Source organism: Podarcis filfolensis, assembly GCF_964270895.1.
Source record: "Podarcis filfolensis genome assembly, chromosome: Z".
Taxonomy (NCBI): domain Eukaryota; kingdom Metazoa; phylum Chordata; class Lepidosauria; order Squamata; family Lacertidae; genus Podarcis; species Podarcis filfolensis.
Genome location: NC_139617.1, coordinates 22,768,301 through 22,790,469, shown reverse-complemented (window position 1 = coordinate 22,790,469; position 22,169 = coordinate 22,768,301). Strand labels below are relative to the sequence as shown.

General features: G+C 42.5%; 1 protein-coding gene across 12 annotated transcripts in view; it reads left to right on the top strand.

Annotated features, from left to right (window-relative positions):
• Nucleotides 1-22,169, top strand: part of TENM1 (teneurin transmembrane protein 1) — a 393,076-nt gene that overhangs the window by 327,142 nt on the left and 43,765 nt on the right. For all 12 annotated transcript variants that reach the window (XM_083595775.1, XM_083595774.1, XM_083595782.1 and 9 more), the window contains one exon: nucleotides 15,712-16,078. In XM_083595775.1, the coding sequence (XP_083451901.1) occupies nucleotides 15,712-16,078 (367 nt within the window). The remainder of the gene's footprint in view (nucleotides 1-15,711; nucleotides 16,079-22,169) is intronic.

Sequence of the window (22,169 nt, the reverse complement as noted above, 5' to 3'; positions counted from 1 at the left end):
TAGGTCCTGGTTCTGGGGGAAAGGTGCAATAGAAATAAACTAAAATTTCTGTTTCTTAAATAAGTTTGCAGGCAGATGAAAGCCACCTAAAGGTGAGCCAATGCCACTACCTGCCTGGCAGGTCAAATGTTATTTGGATTCCACACAGATAAACCATTCCCAGTGTTAAGTTGTGGGCGAACATATCAGACGACACAGCGATTCTTCCAAAGCAGCTCTTTATTTGTAAGCTGGAACAGAACTCACTGAGGAGCTCAGTCAGCCTGCTTATATAGAGCTCCAGAACAATGTAACTGTTGCCATTTTCTAAAACTATCCAATCACTGAACGCCACTTTCGATCCTTCATTTGCATACAAACTATCCAATCACTGAACGTCACTTTCGATCCTTCATTTGCATAACTATCTACAGTATCCCCCTGCTGGCCCAGGGTGAGAACTTCAGTACATAACACCCAGTAATGCCCCCTTCCCATTCTCCTTCTACCCAACCAGTATATTTGGGTACATTTACATTAATACTAAGGTGGGGGTTCATTGATAGAGGTACCCCTACATTAGGGAAGCCTCGAGTGTGTTCAGAGCATGTTGTACATAGGTTGTACATAGGTTATATACATATTTTGACAGCTGGGTGGGGCCACCCAGCTGTCAATCACTTATCTCACTATGGTGTCAAGTGGCAAGGCAAGCTGTGCTTTGAGTGTCAAGCCCCAGTTTTGGTAGATATCAGCTGCACTACTAATTGTTGCTTGCATCAAGCCCCTACAAAGGAAGATGTGCATAGACATTTTTCCTTTGCAGGAGTCGCTCAAGTGTTGCCAGCTTGAATTCGGGTCAGCATTGCAAAGGATCTAGTCTGCAAGGTCTTGCTATAATTACAGATTTTTTACCATGCAGTGCAACAGAAGAAATAACCAAAGTCAAGAGATGTTGTGTGTGTTTATTACTCAAAGGAAGAAGCAGGAATGCATTTGGGAGTACATTCCCAATTCTTCTTCATTTTAGCCGAGGCTTGAAGGTTCCTGTACGTGATGTTAAATATGAACTCAGGTGCAGGAAAAGTAAGTGTGTTTTGCCCCAAACTGCCTGGCAGGCTAGCCTCTGGAGTTCCCAGAAGGTTGAGGTTTCCTACTTCTTCATTAAATGTTGTTAGGAAAAGGATGACTTTTTCCAGCCAGAACTTGCCGGAACTCAGTTCCAGCATCTCTCGGGTGGACCATTCTAAGAGAACAAGGGAAGCATTTGTGGTGAGTTGCGGCACCTCTTTTTCTATAAAAATGGCATTGGGGAGGACAGTACATGAGGCTGTTATTTTTAGTGACAACCACACATCTGGAGTAATGTTTCCTTCTAGACTTCACTGTGGCAATGGAGACGAGCCACAGCTCTACACTAAAGTGGATGCTCTGTATACAAAAAAATAAATAAAAATCCCAGGTTCAATCCCAGGCCTCTCTAGGCAGGGTTTCAGAAAGGCTCCTGCCTGCAACCGTGGAGTGCTACTGTAAGTCACTGTTGTCAGTACAGATGTAGAGCAATTGTTCTGACCTGGTATATGACAGTTCCCAATGCTCCGTTGAATTTGCAGTCTTAGTTCTTTGCCCCAACCTAAAAGCTCACTTGCCAGCACAGCTTTTATTATCAGACCATTAGTGTAATAATCAACAGAAATCATTTTCATGGTTGTCTAAATAAAGGGTCGCCGTTGTAAGAGAGCAGGAAATAAAGCTGGAACACGGTTCCTAAAATGGGAACATGCTACACCAGTTGCTGATCGATTCCTCTAAAGCCATTTTCAAAAAACAAACAAACACATGCTACTGTTGTTCAAGCCTTCCAATTGCTTTATGGTAAGCCAAGGGGAGGTTTTAAGCTCTCCATATGCTGCCAGAACAAAACTTACAGTGCTAAAAACTTTCAAAAGGCTGTTTTGTTCAGGGGGAAGAGGGGGAACTCAGTGCTCCCATCCTTAATTATTTCTACATCTGAAAACATTCCTTGCTTTTATGTATGGGTCTGAATTATGGATGCTTGTGATTGATTGATTGATTGATTGATTGATTTCTGTACCACTTAATATATTAAAAAATATTGTGAAGTGGTGTGCAGGAAACTGAAGCAGCAGACAACTTAAACAAAATATTACAAAAAATACACAGTTACATATAAAAAATGTTGCATTGACACAGTGTTACTAATATATATAAATAAATATCAGTCCATTTTCCTTCTGATATATCCCCCCTTTCAGCCTCTGAGTTCTCACCCAGGGTTCAAACACACTCTCAGTTCACACACAAAAGTCTCACAACAAGAAGAATTCCTGCAAACAGCAGACATCACCCTAGTCTGCCACTCTAGACTTGCTTTTTATCATAATTTATTTAATCTGTGTAAAATATGTAGGTGACAGCTACCTGGGGAAATTTGTTATTAGCTTTTGTGTTGCCAGGCTTATGAACCTCCTAGGAAGAAATAGTTGTTCCCACTTATTGCTATATTAGTAGAAGAAACTGACCTAGGTAAACTCACTACTTAAACTCTTCAGGTAATTAAAAACTGTGATTTTGTTTTTCACTCGTATTGATCTGTCTCATGTAGTACTGTACTGAAAATCCACCCACTCACCTCAGGTTGTTGTTGTTTTACAATTCTGCATTAATTAATGATAAAAGATATTGTATTTGAATCTTACTAAAGAGACAGATGTGTGAAATTATTGTGGGTGGAGTGCAGAGTTTATGCCATGGTTATTTACTTTTGAGGTAGCTGTGGATATTTGTGAGTGTCCTTTCTTGATTCTACAAATTATTTCACCGGTGGGTCTGCAGTCTTTAGAATTCCTGCATTCCCACACTTCAACTAAAAGCCAGGGGGAGACATCGTGAGGTGACCTCTCCCATGGAGCTATCTTCAGAGCAGGAAGCGTGGATAGCTGGGAAGGCTGCAGAGTGCTGAAGAAATATTAGCCAGAAAGAAAAATGGAAATATCACCTTTGACCACCTCTCAACAGGGGTGTGAGCTCAAAAGCCCACACCCACTGAAATTCTAAAGAACTTCTCGAGTGATGTGAGGATGAGACAGATAAATGGAAGCTTTTTTACAGAGTTAAAAGGGGGGGAGCCTTTAAAAATTGGAGGACAGATTTCAGCACAGCAGTAGTCTCACAGATTTAAGCACCAAGGAGACATCGGGAATCTTGTTCAAACAATTTGCATAATAGTAATTGATATCATGTGCTTCTGCCTGCCTTCGCCTTCCTGATTTGCCTGGAGAGTCTTAATGGTAGTATGAGCACTTTTATGATACCATATTCATTTCTTTATAATATTTCTCCATTGCTTTTTTTAAAAAATGAGTTAATCCTATGTAAAAGAAAGTTTACTTTGGTGAAGAAGTACTTAGCTTAGTTGACATTTTGCCTGGAAAAAATATTGACTGTGCATCAGCCAGTTTCCCCCCTTCCTCTTATCTCCAGTTGATCTTATGGAATAAATTATCATAATGCGTGCTGCAATAGATCCTTGTTTGTTGTTAATGTGATGCCAAGAAAATACATTGTGTTTGTTGCCTCCTGACATTATAATTAAACATAGATTTGGCCTTTTTTAATTTTGTTTTGCTTCTAGAGTAAGGATTTAGAGTAAGGATTATTGTTTCTTCATTGAGCAAATAACCAAGGGATGGGGAATTTGAGGCCTTCTGTGTGTTGTTCGACTCCAACTCCTATCAGCCCCAGCTAGCATAGCCAATGATGATGGCAGTTGGAATCCAGCAACATAGAAAGGGCCATTGGTGCCACATCCATGAGTTAACCATATATTTTTCATTGGTTATATGAACATCATGAATAAAATTAGCCCGGGGTTGCTGAATATATACTGAACATTTTTTTTGCATATGTTAATGTCTTCTATTAGAGGAAGAGCATATTTCATCCATTTGACCTTGTCCATTCAGACTGTGTATGCCATAGGAACACAGGGAGCTGCCTTAACACCAAGTCAGACTATTGAACTACCATATTTTTTGCTCTATAAGACACACTTTTCCCCCTCCAAAAATTAAGGGGAAATGTGTGTGCGTCTTATGGAGTGAATGCAGGCTCCATGGCTTCAGCGATAGCAACGCGAAGCCTCCGAAGCGCAGCGGGAGCGCTCCGGCCACGCTCCGGAGGCTTCGGGTTGCCTTCACTGAAGCCAGGAGAGCCAGAGGGATCGGTGCACACCGATCCCTCTTGCTCTCCTGGCTTTGCTTCGCTGGAGAGGCGCTGCGCAGCTTTCCCTCTCTGCGCAGCGCCCCTTCAGCGAAGCGGGAGGAGAAATGGAAGGGGCTCCATTTCTCTTGCCACTTCACTGAAGGGGCGCTGCGCAGAGAGGGAGAGAATTTTTTTTTCTTGTTCTCCCCCTCTAAAACAAGGTGCGTCCTATGTTCCAGTGTATCCTATAGAGCGAAAAATACGGTACTTAGCTCAGCATTGCCTTCACTAACTGGCAACAGCTCTCCAGGGGTTCCAGGCAAGAATATTTCCCTGCCCTATCAAGAAAAGCCACAGATCAAACCTGGAACCTTTTGCTCTCAAAACACTGAGCTGCTCACTTCTCAACAGTTTTGAAAAGCCTGGGATTTTGTGATGTACTAGCCCTGCATAGTTTCCTTAAAATATGTATAGTGTGTGTGGGGAAATGAAACAGGTGTCTTTAAGGACTAGAATCTGTTTCCAGCTGGCTCGCCCCATTCATCTTCCTCTCAAAATATCACCACCACCTGCCAGAATGGTGAGCTCAGCCACATTCATCTTAATGCCAGATAGAAATATTTTTAAAGAAAATCCCCTGGATAAAAAGGACAAATTTAATCACTTAATGAGTACTCTAAATTTTGTTGTGCACCCATTGTAACCAAGCAGGTTAAGGCATAATAATCTCATTAACCTCACTTTGTTAAAACATCAATTATCTAAGTACAGTATAGCAGGTTTCTTCAAATGTCTCTCTGCAGGAAAGATGGCAGCAGTTGCAGCCCAGTGTGGCTGTAGGTGGGGCAAGGGGTGGGGCAAAGACTTCCCGCACAACCAGCTGGTGGCAACATCAGCCTTGGCTGGCCACAGGGAACATCAGGACTTCAAAATTTGAACTGGCCAGTCACAGTCAAGCTGGGGGACTGTAGTGTTTGACAGACCTAACTGAGGTCTGAGCTGACTCAGGTCAGCTTGCAATTGTCAACAGATGTCCCACTCATTCACCCTGCATGTTTTGGCCCTGCCCAACAGAAAGTGGACAGTGCATGTAAAAGGTAAAAGACCCCTGAATGGTTAAGTCCTGTCAAAGGCGACTATGGGGTTGTGGCACTCATCTCGCTTTCAGGCCAAGGGAGCCAACATTTGATCACAGGTAGCGTTCTGGATCATGTGGCCAGCATGACTAAACCACTTCTGGCACAATGGAACACTGTGACGGAAACCAGAGCGCACATTTACCTTCCCGCCACAGTGGTACCTGTTTATCTACTTGTACTCGTATGCTTTCAAACTGCCAGGTTGGCAGAAGCTGGGACAGAGCAATGGGAGCTCACCCCATTGCACGGATTTGAACTGCCAACCTTCCAATCAGCAAGCCCAAGAGGCTCAGTGGTTTAGACCACAGCACCACCCGCGTCCCTTTACCTTAGTGCATGTACATGACCTTGCTGTGGGGTTACTTTGTCACCGTATTTGGAGCCATGGAAGAATTTGCCTGCAGACAAATTGGACCAGCTTGGAGGTTCTGCCTACCTCACAGCTACTGTCACAAGTTGCCAGAGGAAAATTCTATTAGGCTGGATCCTTAGTCTAAACAAAGAGAGAGTGGGAAGGAGCCCGACCCCTCCATTCACAATCAAAATATCAAGGTAAAGAAGTCCAAGGGGAAAGATTCTGTCCAAATGCCCAGAGAGGGGGCTCATTATTACCCAAATGTCACCCTGGAGGGATCACCCATATTTGATGTTTTCATATGGGACCAGCAACATTCGTCTTATGTCAGAATATATTCTGTTCCAAACATTTTTATTCTTGTGGAAATAATAATATATTATACTGCTGGTGCCTCTTGACCAGCATTTTCAGCTTGCCCACACTGCTTATGACAACTTGAACAGCAGCAAGCATGTTATGGAAAAATTGTGACTGATGCTGCCTGACAGGATTTGTTTTTGCTTATTTGCTTGAGTTGCTTGAAGGATAATAATTTGCCCACCTTAATAGGGGATGCTGTGGAACTAACATGCTTGAATGTCAGAGGAAAATAAATTCTGTTTGCTATCAGTGTTTTCATACGAACACAATGGGAAAATGTATCCATGTTGCACTAATGGTGTTCTTTTTGCACTCAAATAATTATTCCCCCTCAAAAAAGCCTTAATTACAGCAGGAAAATAATGACCCTTAAGCACTTTGGTTCATTTCTGTAGCCACCCTGTTTGCTGTCACAGATCACACAACAGGCATGAGTAAGAAGCTGCTAAATTGCTTGATGGATATAAGCAAGCAGTTATTCCATTGTGTTAAGTTTTCAAAGCTTCATACTTAGGCCTCACCTGCTCTATATATTTAAAGCAGTATCACACGTCTTTAAACAGTCATGACTTCCCCAAAGAATCCTGGGAACTCTAGTTTATTAAGGATGCTTAGAGTTATTAAAGGTAAAGGGACCCCTGACCATTAGGTCCAGTCGTGGACGACTCTGGGGTTGCGGCGCTCATCTCGCTTTATTGGCCAAGGGAGCCAGCGTACAGCTTCTGGGTCATGTGGCCAGCATGACTAAGCCGCTTCTGGCGAACCAGAACAGCGCACGGAAACGCCGTTTACCTTCCCGCTGGAATTCATTGATGACCTCTCCCTCCATAATCAAAGACTTTCCAAAGACAAAAGGGTAAATGAAGCAGGAACCCTTCTTTACCAATTGGTACTACATCTAAACTTAGTGATTCTAAACGGGAACTGCCCGCCTGATGTACCGGGTGAGTTTACACACATAAGCTCCTCTGCAAACAGTGTCCTGGATTACCGTATTTTTCCCTCTATAACACGCAGATTTTTTCTCCTAAAAAGGAAGGGGAAATGTCTGTGCGTGTTATTGAGCGAATGTGTGGTCCCTGGAGCCAAATGGCAAAAAAAATCAGGCAAAAATCAAATCGCGCGTCTCGGAGAAGGGAAACCTGAAAAGAGGAAGTGGCTGCTTTCCTGCATTCTGCCTCAGGGTCTTACTGCCCACCCTCCTCTGTTTCCTTGCTGTGTTTGCTCAAACGGAACAAAGAGCAGGGAAAGCCCCTCCCCTCCAGGCAAGCAGGAGAGAGAGAGAGAGAGAGAGAGAGAGAGAGAGAGAGAGAGAGAGCGAGAGCGCTGGCTGGCTTGGGTGGGTAGGTGAGGGAAAACTTTTGCCTTCCTTTCCTCCCTCCCGTTATACCCCTCTCCTGCATTCTTAGCCAGCTGCTTCTCTGCACACCCCTCTCGTGCTCCTTGTCCATTCTGTATTTTTCCTTCCTTCCCCACTTAAAATGTGGTTAAAAAGCATGGATCCACATGGATCCTCAGGATCTTTGCATTGGGTCACCCCAAATTCACCATCAGATCACATAGCATGTCCATGGCTACAGCCTGCCCCCCCCCAAATCACGCACCCACTGTTGCCTGGGGCTGCAATGGTGCAAAAACGTGGTTACAAAACATGGATCCTCAGGATCTTTGCATTGGGTCACCCCAAATTCACCATCAGAGCACATAGCATGTCCATGGCTACAGCCTGCCCCCCCCAAAATCACACACCCACTGTTGCCTGGGGCTGCAATGGTGCAAAAATGTGGTTACAAAGCATGGATCCACAGGGATTCTCAGGATTTTTGCATTGGGTCACCCCAAATTCACCATCAGATCACATGTCTGTGGCCACAGCATGAAGCACAAAAATGATACATCCACTGTTTCATTCAGAATGTTTTTTCCCTTGTTTTCCTCCTCTAAAAACGATGTGCGTGTTATGGTCAGGTGCGTGTTATCGAGCGAAAAATACGGTATATGTTAGTATCTCATGACATATTCCCCAAATTTTCCCACTTTAAAGTTGAAAATATTCAACTGAGCGATCACCTACCGTTGGTCGCCACAATGACTATAGACTGGACCCCAGATGGAGACAGACACCCATCACATTTGATTACGAACTCAGCATTGCAAATTAAAAGTATGAAATGGTCCAAACAACAGGCCCAAAAATACTCAGCATATTTCCAACAAGGACTAAAACAAGCATACTCAGGCTTAATTGAGGACCATTATGACTATGACCAAACTCTAAGACTATTCTCGAATCTGTCGGAAGATTTAACGTCTTTTTTCTCTGTCCCGATGCATAAAATAAATCGAACACAAAGGAAGATAGGTGCATTGTGGTTCAATAGTGCTTGTAAACAGGCTAGACAACTTCTTGGTAACATCTACAAAGAGTATAAAGCCTCCGGGGCAACGGTCCTGCCAAAAGAATATTTCCAAGCAAAATCGGCCTACAAGCAAATTCAAAAGAGAGCCAGACAGGAATGGCAAGTGAATCAATGGCGGGCAATCATAGAAGCCTCATCATCACGGAATTCCAGACAATTTTGGCTCCTGGTAAATAAAAGAACTAAAAGATACCCTTTAACTATTATTCCTGCCCCGGTTTGGGAATCTTACTTAAAAAACTACTTTGCCACAACCGACTGTATTGCTAACACAAGAGATGAATCTCAAGACCAGCTTCCCCTCTGGCCCCCCACCGATCCGGAAGACATCCATGACTTGATCGTTAAACTCAAAACAGGGAAAGCGCCTGGACCAGACCTAATCCCGGCAGAAGCTATAAAATACCACGTGGACTGGTGGGCCAAAGTCCTGGCAACCATCTTCGATGCCGTTAACAACTCTGGAATGATCCCGGAAGTATGGAAGGACGCTGTTATCGTTCCAATCCACAAAAAGGGCTCACCAGATGACCCGGGGAATTACAGAAATATCAGTCTGCTCTCAATAGTGGGGAAACTGTATGCCCGCTTCCTGTTGAACAGACTTATTCAATGGGCCGAAGAGAAAAAAATAATTGGGCCCGAACAAGCTGGATTCCGCCCAAAACAGTCAACAATTAATCATATTCTAATTTTACAGCATCTTGCCTGGAAATATTCCACCCCAAAGGGTGGCCAACTCTGTGTGGCATTCATTGACCTAAAGGCAGCATTCGATAGTATCTCCAGGAGCATCCTCTGGGAAAAACTCACCCGCTGGGGCATCGACAGAAGGCTTCTCTGGCTAATAATCAAACTCCATGAGAACTCAGCGGCTAGAGTGAGACTCACCCCTGAGGGTGATCTCACCAACTCAATTCCCATTAACAGAGGTGTTCGACAGGGATGTATATTGGCTCCATTCCTGTTTAATTTGTTCATAAGCGACATGAGGACTCCCCTAATAGAGGCTCAAGAAAAGATTCACGCACCACGCCTAGCACTTTATCGCTGCCCTTTGTTACTATATGCGGATGACGCAGTCATCCTTTCTTTTTCTAGAGTAGGTCTTATGAGGGCCTTAAAAAATTTTGGATCATATTGTAACGCAAATTCCCTTACAATTAATTATGGAAAATCTAAAGTCCTAGTTTTCTCAAAGAGCCGGAAACTTCACAATTGGAGAATTGACGGGAGAGTCATCGGACAAGTCTATAGATTCCAATACTTGGGAGTCTGGTTACAACATAACCTTAGATGGAAGGCCCATGTAGCCTATGCTACAAACAGAGCTAAAGCTATCTCGGACTTCCGGGTTGGTGCCATTGTTTAATGGCGGATTCCCTCCGAGCTCCGGAGGGAATCGGCTCCGTAGCGTCTGGGTCTGGCCGCTGCGGCGAAGCGGGGACCCTTAAAATCACAGGCGCGGATGCCTGTGAACATAGAGACTCGGCGGGCACCATTTGCGCCCCCCCAATCCGCGACGGAGCCTTTTTAAAGGCTTCGGAACGGAGGCAGGGTAAGGCGTGGTGCTGAGAGTACTCCCTCGTCTACGGAGTGAAGCCGCAAGCCATTGACAGAGAGCGCCAACTTCTTCTAAGATTGATTGGATTCTAAAACATCAACCCGTGAGTAATACGGAGATTGGAACTTTAAAAAATTTCTTATCTTGGATTTGGAACGAGCGGGAAGGGGCTAAAAAGGAAGTCCACCCCCCCCCTCTTTGTAAACAACTTAAAGCAAAGGACTGGGCAGCTAAGGTCGAGAGAATTTGTTTCTTGCTTTTTTAACAAAAGATCCTGACCTCACGGTCTGGACATTATAAGAAGATATTCTGGAGGATAAAAAGAATTTTGGGAGCTGAAACTACACCCCCCCCCCTAGACCCGGGAACGTCCGATGAGAAAGCCTGTTGCATGGAAGATTTTGACAGCTGTCAAGTGAGCTGCTAGTCAGCTAGTTGTCAGCTGGAAAAAGAGAACATTGTTTCTGCTGTTTTTGCTGGTTTATTCGGGATAACTTGTTGAAAATAAGGTTGATACAAAATAACTGGACTTTTGGTTTTTGAGCTGAAAGGAAGATCAAGGAATTAAATCCCCCTAGAGGGGTAACAAGGATACTACATTACAAAAATGGCTGGAGTGTCTAAATTCCAAGCAGAATTGGACAGAGCACTTGTTCTCTTGGGAAACTTACAAGATGAGTACGATGCTTTGTCTACAGAGGTATCGCTATTACACTGGACAGTAAACAACAGCTTGGAGTCTGATAAGGATTTGAAGCAGGAAGCTTATTCAACTGAACAAATAAATGAAACCGAAAGCGTAGACACGATGGAGCAATATGTTCTTTTTGAAGAAAACGAAGGAGGAGATGGAGGTTTGCAGGAGTCAAAGGAGAGCTACAATATGAGGCCTGACATGATGATAAAAAAGGACAATAAAAACTGGATGCGGAAAGCCTGGTTTGATTGGGAGTTTGGAAAATGGAGAGATCCTCTTTTGAGGAGATCTGAAGACCTGAGGATTATAAATTTGTTGAAGGTGGAAGCTGGAGCTGTGGGGACATTTGGATTTGAAAGAAATTTGAAACAAGAGTTGGAATACCCCATAGGCTTTGCTTTTGCTTTTAAGTATGGAGGACTGGCTAGAAGCAACACCGATTCTGTTGGGCCGGAGCCCCTCCAAGACCTGGGGCTTAACATCAAGGTCTATCAAAGAGACCGGCAGAAAGGAACTGAGAGAGACATAAGGGCCTCGGACCTGAGATCTCCAGGCTAAATAAATAATATAAAGACTGATGGATATTGGTTGGGGACTGGAACCGGGAGAAGGATGGGTGGAGGTTGGGAATCCAAAGGGTACATAAGGATAATTTGCATTGCTTTGTTTGTTTTATATTTTGTTAGTGGTAAGGAAATTGGGTAAACCGTGGAAGGGAAATTTTGGTCGACCTTAGGAAAAAGGTTTAAGAATAAATTAATGAGGTATAAGTATTGATGTGTAATTTTAATAAGGTGAAATTGGTTTTTTTTCTCTTTTTTTTTAAATTAAGTGAAAATAAGGCTGTTAAAAATAAATGGAGGAAATGGAAAAAAGAAGTAAAGTAAAATAACAGTATGTTAGAATAAATGTTTAAGTTAAGGTGAAGAAATAAGTTAAGGACTTGCTGAATTGACAATTTAAATTGGAATACAAGAAGGGGAGGTGTGAGGAGGTCTGAGAAACAAGGTTGAAGAAAATAAGTATTAGAAACTGTATGTGTTTTTTCTATTTTTCTGTTTAGTTTCGAATATGCTTTTTTGTGTTGTTTTTATTTTGTTTATTTTTTGTTTTTGTTTGTTGTGTGTTTTTCGAAAATACCAATAAATATTTAATAAAAAAAAAAAATAAAGCTATCTCCTTGGCGATCTTGCGATTTTTCTTCACCGATGGGGCCCTTCATATCCCATCGGCGCTGAAAGTCTTCAAGGCCAAGGTGATCCCGACAATTGCTTATGCCATCTCAATTTGGGGGACTTTTGTCAACTTATCTCACTTAGAGGTTATTCAAAATCAGTTTTTAAGAGGGATATTGAAACTGCCCAACTGTGTAAGTAATTCAGCGCTACGCATAGAACTTAATATTGTATCCCTGGAAAACGCTCTGTGGAAGCACATACTTTGTCACTGGTTATCTCTATGGCACAGTCTCCCAAACTTGTACTTGATACAGTGTATGTGGAGAGACGATTTCCAGAGCCCATGGGTAAAAAATTTACAACTGAAAATTACGGCAATGGGAATCTCCCCATCCAAATTACTAGAGCAGGATGTAGTCCCAGCTAAAAGAACAGTAACCTGTAAACTAGAGGAGATGGACTTGCAGCAGAAAATGGTTTTGGGCAATGGTACCTGCTCACCTCTAAACCTTGGTTTATTACCCCTCTTAAGGCTCCCAAACTATTTGAATTCCTTGACTTCTTCGGCTCATAGATATGCCTTTGTAAAGGCAAGATTCAACACCTTCCCATCGAACGTGCTGAGAAATAGATTCTCCAATGGACAGATATCGCTCTTATGTGATTGTAATTGTGGGGCACCGGAATCGTTGCATCACATAATTCTTGACTGTGCTTTTCACTCATCGGCCAGGAGCAAGTTTCTTGCTCAATATCTAAAGGGAATTGCCGATGATACGAATGAAGCCAAACTGAGATATCTATTAAATGATGATGACCCCCTAAGATCACTCATGGTTGCCAGATTCTTGATCAGCGTCCTATCCCTAAAGAAGAGAAACGGACTCCTGTGCGGCTCGGATAATCCCTTTAAACTATGATCTATATTTTAGGTTGTAATTAGGTGATATCACCATTGATGTCTTCTACTAATTTATGAGCAGAGGGCGATGTTTATGTTACAGACTTATTGTAATGTATGATGTTGGTTTTTTTGTTTTTGTTTTGCCTTGGTTTTTGTCTGTTGTTTGTAAGTTTTGGCGGTTTTAAATTTGGAGGTTTAAGTACATTATGTTGGTATGGGAAACTGTCGTGTGATGGGCCAATGGCCGTAATAAAGATCAATACAATACCTTCCCGCTGGAGCGGTACCTATTTATCTACTTGCACTTTGACGTGCTTTCGAACTGCTAGGTTGGCAGGAGCAGGGACCCAGCAACGGGAGCTCACCCCGTTGCAGGGATTCGAACCGCCGACCTTCTGATCGGCAAGTCCTAGGCTCTGTGGTTTAACCCACAGCACCACCCGCATCCTTAGAGTTATTAGGAAGCCCCATATTCCTGTCACAAAGCTACAGCTTTTTCAGAGTGCTTTAAGAGTTGATCCCCCTTCCCAAGGAACTCTGGGAATTGTAGCTCTGTGAGACGAATAGGGATCTCTTAACACCTCCCAGGGCCCTTAACAAACTACAGTTCCTGGGGCTTTTTGAGGTATGATACTTCTTTAAATGCATAGTGCAGACAAGGCCTAGGGCTGAGGAGCCCAAGGTTCAAATCCCCACTTAATGATGAAGCAAAAATGATCCATGTGGATTATGGAAAATAAAAATAAAAAAGGGAGCTCTTCCTGTCTCCTTAGATCTGCACGCTTTCAGGAAACGTGCTTTGGTATAGGGGGAGGAAAGCTGTAAGGAAGCATCCAGAGAAAGACAGACAGACAGACAGAAGCCTCACCCCCCCCCCAAAAAAACACAATTCTACTTCTTTGTGTGTTTCCCTAACATAAAACCTTCCTCATTTCAAATCTCCAACCACACTGCTTGGTTTTCTCTGATATCTATGCTGAATCACATTACTCCTCATTAAAAATTAGGCCTTTATTAATTATGACTTGCATAACAATTCTGAGCCTTCTTTGTTCCTTTTCCTTTAATTTTCTTATTGAATCCTTCTGCATCCCTTATCAAAACTAGGTCAAAAATTATACCCAAGCCAGGAAGGGCCACCTTGAAACCATTTGGTTTTTGGCTTAGATAGGTTGCAAATTAACTTTCCTCCTTTCTCAGTTTCTCTAATGCTGCAAAGTAAAATCCTACAATGGGGAAAATATATTATTTAAAGGAAACATTATATTCTAATTTCGCAAACATACTTTTGGGACATTCAAAAAAATGGACCACCCAGCCCTCTCTCTCTTGAAGTCAAAGCTCTCACAGTGGGACCATGCAATGTCAACCTTTCAGCAACAAACTCACAAGAGAATAAAAAGGGGGGAAATAGAGAGAAGTGTTGTATTTTAACTTAAAACAGCCAAAAATATATCCGGACCTACTTGCTTAACTCTGAAATTATACGTTGATTAAAAGTGGTGTCCTTTCACACTAAGAGATTCATGTTCACATTTGAGTTTTAACGCAAAGGCACACACTTGAGTACTGGACATCAGGGAAAGACATCATTATGCTCAACCTTGAAGTGCCCAGTTCATATTTTAGATCCCCCCCCCACACACACTTTCACTCAGTCTTTCCTAGTTTATAATTGGAACACTTTTCCATGAACAGCTGCTCCTCATTTTAATCAAAGAGAAACATAGGTAGCTCTGAACTCTGATCAGGGAACACGTATATTCAGAAGTTACCCAAAGATATCAATGGACCAAGATAATAAGCTTTCATTCCCAATTAACCAAAACTTCTGTGTTGTTCCAGCACAGGCTTCAGTGGGTCATGGGGATAAATTCTCTTTTTCCTGCTTTTAATGAGAAGAGGAAGTAACCAGATTTCTCTTGCCTAGAGGGTTCCTTTGGTCCTGCTGTCAGAGAGCTGTCAACCATCCAGATGCCCATTTTCATGGGCCCATTGGGGCCCATTGTGGTGTTTATATCAAAGTTTGGGAGGAGGAATAATCTCTGTAATCATAACGACCACCCTTGGTTCCTGAAATCAAAGTTTGGCTCATGCAATAAGCAGATCTGCCCCTTTTGTACAGTACCTCAGAACCCAGAAAATAAGTCCAGAAAAGGCATAACTAAGAGTAATGTATTCTGTCTTCATTTATTTCAAAATATGGCAAGTTAGCAGAGTTAGCCCAAGACATTTTTCTTCCTGAGGCAAAGGATGAGATGGCTCCAACCAGGCTGGCAAGTGAATCTTACTTTAGTACCAGCAATGGGATAGCATCCTCTTCCACACCTGAGAGTATTCAGCTCACTTAGGTGGGACAGGGCATGCACAGCTTTGTCCTTCATCACTTTACCATCACTCCCTGTCCCTCAGCAACTGCTGCCTGAGGCAACTGCCTCACTCATCCTAATGAGAGGGCTGGCTTTGTAAAACATCCTGCTGTGTTGAGGGCCCTCTAGCTCACACTGCTTAGTGGTACCTTGGACTTCATCCCCAAAGTCTGGGCCTGGGCATTGGACAAATTTGAGTCAAGATCAAGGGGTCAAAAGAGTGTCAACTGGAAGAGAGTTTATTTATGTTATTATTACATTTCCCCCTCATCTTTCGTCCAGATGGCATACAATTTTTCCTCTCGGTAATTTCCATGGCTGAGTGGGAATTTGAACCTGGGTCTCCCACGTCCTAGTACAGCTTTCTAACCAGTACGCCATACTGACTGTCCACAACTTTGGCTTGTGCTTCACTGACCTGATTTCACCCACAGGCACACAAGCATCCTACTTGGCCAAAAGTGGAAACCATGGAGAAACTACTTCTTTGACTCTTGCTTTATTCCTTCTTTTTTGCAGGTCCGCTTGGAATGGCCAACAGACCTTGCTGTCAACCCACTTGACAATTCGTTATATGTTCTGGACAATAACATTGTGCTGCAAATTTCTCAAAATCAGCAAGTGCGCATTATTGCAGGCCGACCTATTCACTGCCAGGTGCCAGGCATAGATCACGTTTTGGTCAGCAAAGTGGCAATCCATTCCACACTTGAGTCGGCAAGAGCCATAGGCGTATCTCACAGCGGAGTGCTGTACATTGCCGAGACTGATGAAAGGAAGATCAACCGCATCCAACAGGTTACAACTAATGGTGAAATCTCCATCATAGCTGGAGCTCCATCGGATTGTGACTGTAAGATTGACCCCAATTGTGACTGTTTCTCTGGTACGTATTAAACGAGGGTACAGAATCTTTTGGTACAATGGCTGTTTTCCCTTCTGGGCAGCCTTCCAAGAGACACATCAGTGGTAGATGGAGCCAGAGGCAAAAGTTGATAGAGCAGGGAATGTAAATGTTAACTTTGTACAATACGCTAGATTCTACATACTAACTCCTCTCTGTCCTCCATCCAGGCAAACATGAAGCATTATCATAGTTCAATGACATAGTTCTGTATATAAATTCAATTAATAATAATAATAGTCCAGCCAGACAAAAATACTCAGGTACTCAACTTCAGGACCTCAAAGCACCCAATTGCTTGATGTCATTGGGACATCAGGTGATTGCAGGTAGGCAGCCTTCCCACATGTCAGATGTCGCCCACAAGGCTAGATCCTGATATGGATGTGGCCCACAGAACCAAAAAGGTCACCATCCTTGACATAGAGACTTCTTTGAAGTAAGAAGTGGTATATAAATTACCTAATTCTATAATACAGAGTCAGACCCTTGGTCTATCTAGCTCATTGTTGTCTACACTGTCTGTAGAAATGGACCTACATTTCAAGTTTTTTTTAAATGTGTTTTTTTTTTAAAAACAACACGTGGGTCTTTCCTATTGCAACCTGGAGTTGCTGGGGATTGAACCTGGGACCTTCTGCATGCAGAGCTTATGCTCTGCCACTGAGCTGAAGACTTTTAGTTTGATGTAACAGTTCGTCCCTCTGATCTCCACAAAGAAAACAGTGCCCTCAAAAGCTTTGAAATCTGAATTTCTGAAGCAGAGGAAATCCCAAAGAATTCATAAAAGTATGTAAAAATCCTATTTCAAGCTATCATGTCTGTGCATTTTACATTTCCACATTTTCCCTTCAATCTTCATTCTGGCATCCACTGTTCGCAGTTTGAATATTCAGATGGTTGGATACCATGATCCTGTGGTACTGTGAGGACAGATTCATGCAATAGTAGTGCAGTCATAATCTCTGCTGTGCAATGCAATACTTCTTGCACAGGGCACTGTTGACGTGTCTCAAAACAGGTTTCAGGTCAGTATGAGCCACATTATCATATCCATAGGATTGGATTGAGCTGTGTGCAAAATGAAACAATTAGCCAGCGTGGATATTACCCTCATGCTGAAACGAATATGCCTCCCGTATGTCAGTCTAATGTTCATGCTCAAAAAACATCATTAGGAAATGGGGATGAAGAAAGGGCAGTTTATTCATTTTATGGTGGTTTAGTCAACTAATCCAGGGGTCCCCAAACTAAGGCCCACGGGCCGGGTGAGGCCCGAGGGACTCATTTATCCGGCCTGCGGCAACGCCCGCTGCCGCTGTCTGCTCTTACCGGCGCTGCACTGCACAGCTGCCCACTTCCAGATCAGAGCAGCACCGGAAATAGCTTGTGCGCCTGCACAAGCGTTATTTGCCCATTCGCAAGTGTTATTTCCGGTGCACATCTGGGTCGAAGGAGGCCCATGCACATTCACACAAGCTATTTCCAGTGCTCCTCCAACCTGGAAGTGCACCAGAAATAGCGTATGGGCACGCGCTTCCCCCGCCCTCCGGCCCACCGTGCGATCAGCGCTGGAGACACCAGCCCAAGGCGTGGTAAGTTTGCTTACCCCTGAACTAATCCAACAGCAGCAGGAGAGAGAGGACATAGTTTAGAATGGGGAGCTGCAAACCACTGTGTGTCCGAAGGAGGGGAAAGAGAGTAATAAAGGGCATGTAAACAAATTTCTGTGGGAAATGGTTTAATTATCTGGATGTGTTTAGCCTAAAGAAGACTAAGAAGAGACATCATAGTACCATTCAATTATTAGTAATAGTAGTAGTAGTAGTAGTAGTATTAATATTATTTATTTATTTAATTTATGTACCACTTTTATCTTCCAAGGATCTCAGGGTGGTGTACATGGTTCTCCTCCTCCCCATTTCATCCTCACAACAACCCTGTGAGGTAGGTGAGGCTAAGAGATGGTGACTAGTCCAAGGTCACCCAGTGAACTTCATGGCTGAGTGGGGATTGTGAACCTCCTGCTCTCCCAGGTTCTAGTCTAACACTAACCATTATGCCACACTGGCTCACTAATTACTGTATTTTTCCATGTGTAAGACTAGGTTTTTCCCCTAATAAATTATGTCAAAAATTAGGGGGCGTCTTATACATGGATAGTGCCAAGGCCATTTTGTTAAATCTGACTCCCCCAAAATAGGGGGCATCTGATACATGGGGACATGTTATAGATGGAAAAATACGGTAATCGCTTCCCATTAGGCATCCCAAAGCATTTACAATATAACATATATAGAACAGTTGCATATCTAGAAACAGTTTTTTTAAATGCTTTTATAGAATCAAATGGTGATAGAGAAGGTGCCACACTAAATACTATGTAGAATGCACCTCGTGATAGTACAGCATTTGCAGAATGCTCTCTCCTGCAGAACACAGTGATTACTTGTCTATGTAGCTAGTGAGATGATTTTATAGGCAGTCTAGTCCCACCAAAACCAGAGCCTTGAGCTTAGCCCAGTAGCTAATTGACAGCTAAAGGTAAAAGGACCCCTGACCATTCGGTCCAGTCGTGACCGACTCTGGGGTTGCGGCACTCATCTCGCTTTATTGGCCAAGAGAGCCGGCGTACAGATTCCGGATCATGTGGCCAGCATGACTAAGCCGCTTCTGGCAAACCAGAGCAGCGCACGGAAACGCTGTTTACCTTCCCGCCAGAGCGGTACCTATGTACCAAAGTGCATCTACTTGCACTTTGAGGTGTTCTGTAACTGCTAGTTTGGCAGGAGCAGGGACAGAGCAACGGGAGCTCACCCCGTCACGGGGATTCAAACCGCCGACCTTCTGATCAGCAAGTCCTAGGCTCTGTGGTTTAACCCACAGCACCACCTGCGTCCCCAATTGACAGCTAGTGCTATCTAAAAACCTGTCATATAGAAGATAAAAGAACTGGAAGCAGGAGCAATAGGCAACAGGGTAGACAAAAGAGATGTGTATTAATCCAACACATTTCAGATCCTACTGGTCATTCTTAAGAGAAATTCAGAGATATGAAGATTCAATAATTAGTTGTGCTGCTTCTTTCCTACATGTTGAATTAATAAACAGGGAGTTCCATTATTGTAACATTATTTATAACATAAATTAAACTTGTTCTCTGTAATTAAAACCAATGGGTAGAGAGTTTGGGGAAGCAGATTTTGGGTAAATGTGAGGAGAGGGGCCCTATCAGTGCAAACTGTTTGACAGTGAAACTGTCTACCTTGGAAGGTAATAGGTTCTCCTTTGCCAGAGATATTTAACCAGAAGCTGGATAAATGTCTGTTAAGGATGCTGTAGTTTCATCCTGCTTTTCAGATCATGCATGTAAGGTGGTGTAGATTACGTGACCTACAAGGTCCCTTCCAGTTCTTTGTTTCTGTGATTTTACTCATTTTTCAGGACTGCAAAATCACCTGCAAAAAGGACCATGACAAATCCCTTGTCATCTACAAAATGATGTGTCTGCTAATGGAAGTGGTAATGAAATTAGGACTGTGAGATTAACGTCACAAGAAATCCTGAGTCCTATGTTGATGGTCATGCTGGATAGAAATGTACAGAGAGGGATTAGGATCATGCTTTTTGGCATTACATCAAAGGATGAGGGGGAAATTGATTCAATTCACATTTATATGTGAATTATACCTAATTCACATTTTCTAAAACAGTGTGTGAACTGAAACACAGCCACCCTTTGAAATTTACACTTCTCTGAATTTTGCAGATCTTCAGCCAAGTAATGTTTGAATAAAATGCTTATACTAGGGCAAAGTATGCATAACTAATGCATATATTGATGAGAATAACATATAAAATGCATGAAGAAAAACTGCTTTGCTAAAATGTGTATTTTAGTCAAAGCCACATATTAAATGTGCATATTAACACTAAAATGCTGACAGATTACCTGAGGAATTAATTAAATAAATAAATTGCAAGCTGATATGGAAATGTGCTCACTTTTAAGATTGGAAAGATAAGGAACTGTGAGAAAATTAAATTGACAGATATTCATATCCCTGTTTGATCTCCCTGCATTGATCATTACTTCTGCACTTAACATGCATAGACTCCAACACTGGTAAGGATCTGAATGCACAATCTGTCCTGCAAAAATGGAAGGGCACCCATTCAAAATCAGTGCAAGTATGATTTCTATCCCCACATACACACACAATGGATGTATGGATCTATCTACTCCCATACTGTGCCAGTTTTACATGCATGTAAACACAAGTCTATTCCACCCCTTATTCCCTGGGTTGTTTAAAAAAAAACTTGAAAAATTCACTTACCAAACCCCTCCACTAAAATATGGATTCCTGAATATTTTTATATACATTCCCCCATAAAATAGTAATCTTTGTACCCTTCTCACCCCATAAAATAAACATCATTTGTACACATATTTTGGAACCAAAAGTGCATTGCAAAATTCAGAGAAGTGCACAGTGCAAATGTTTACATATTAATGCAGGAAGTGTAAATCCAGTTGATCTGCTTAAAAATTCAGGTCAAACAAAATTCTCCTCCATCCTTGTTCCACGTGCAAATTTCTACCTTTTTAGTGTTTCTGCACAAGTGTCCAGTCTTCATGTTTCCTGGGTCCCCAACTGGTTTTTCCTCTTCCAGTTCCTTATTCCAAATGATGAAGTACATAAGCATTCATGTAACAGAAGCTGTTCATCCTTGAGCATCACCTGGTGAATGGCAAATGATGTATCTCATGTCATTTTAGGCTTTATATCAAAATGAGGAAGATTAACCAGCATAAGATATTGGGTGACTAATCTTGCCTAGCATCACCATAATTTGTAGCGTGTATGTTTTACAAGGTCTGCCTGGAGATGGGGTGGGATGCATAGTGATTCAGAACAACTTTCACATGCTTTTTGTTAAGCATGCAGAGAATTGTAAGAGAATCAAATTGCTAAATGATGCCACAGGAGGCTGATGGGTGGGACAAAGAAAAAATAGTTGACAACATGCATGTTTGGAGGCATATATAAGACACCTTGTACCCTGAGGAAGCATGATGATACAGGGCTCCCCTTTTCTGATTATCCTCTTCTGGACCTTTTATTTTATTTATTTTATTTAAAACATTTCTGCACTGCCCTTCATGACTGATTACAGGACAGTTCATAACATTGCGAACAAGTTTCTAAGAAATGTAACTGATTAAAATGAAGGGGGGGCCCAAAACAACAACAACAACAGTGCATTAGCTCATTTCCTCTAAATGCTTAGCATTAACAGTCAGCAAATGCCTGGGTGAACAAACAGATCTTTAGCAAGCATTAAAAGCTTCTCAGACTCAGTGCTTTTCTTATTACAGGGGAGGGGAGTGATTCCATAAAACTGGGTGCCACAACAGAAAGGTTGTCACAGAATGGATTTCAACTGGTTGCAGCTAGCCAGGAGGGCCTCAGCTGAAGATCTCAACATGCATGTGTATGGGATCTTTGTGCTTGCTAATCGGTAGTAATGGGTGGTTGGACTTGAGAGTACTGCAAACACTGAAATAAAACTTCTACTTCCTACTTGAAATAAAACGTTCTTCTCTTATGCTAGCAGAAGATAGCAGGTGTGGGCAACAACCACATTATTAGATTCAAACCTTGACTTGGTGCTTTGGAAAGAACTCTCAGTTTGAAATGCTTTATAGGCTGGCCAATTTGACTTGACTTCCTTCTGAGTCCGCTTTGTTAATCTGCAGACTTGGTGGCCCCTGCATGTTGGATAAAGTCCACAAAGTTTCAGTCAGATAGGTCCAGTATTTTTGTGTGTGCTGGGCACCTTTAAATATTTTCTCCCTTTTTTTGTTTTAATGACATATCCCTGGCTTATTTATTTTGGGGCAGAATAAGATGCCATTTTCAGGCTAGCTTTCCCCTCCTTGCATGAGTGGGGGTGTAAAATGAATACTGCCAAATTTCAGAAGAATAAATGAAGTATTTTCCCACGAGTATCTTGAACAGTTTTGGAGTATGTAAATAAGGAATATTCTAGTCTCCCATTATAGTTT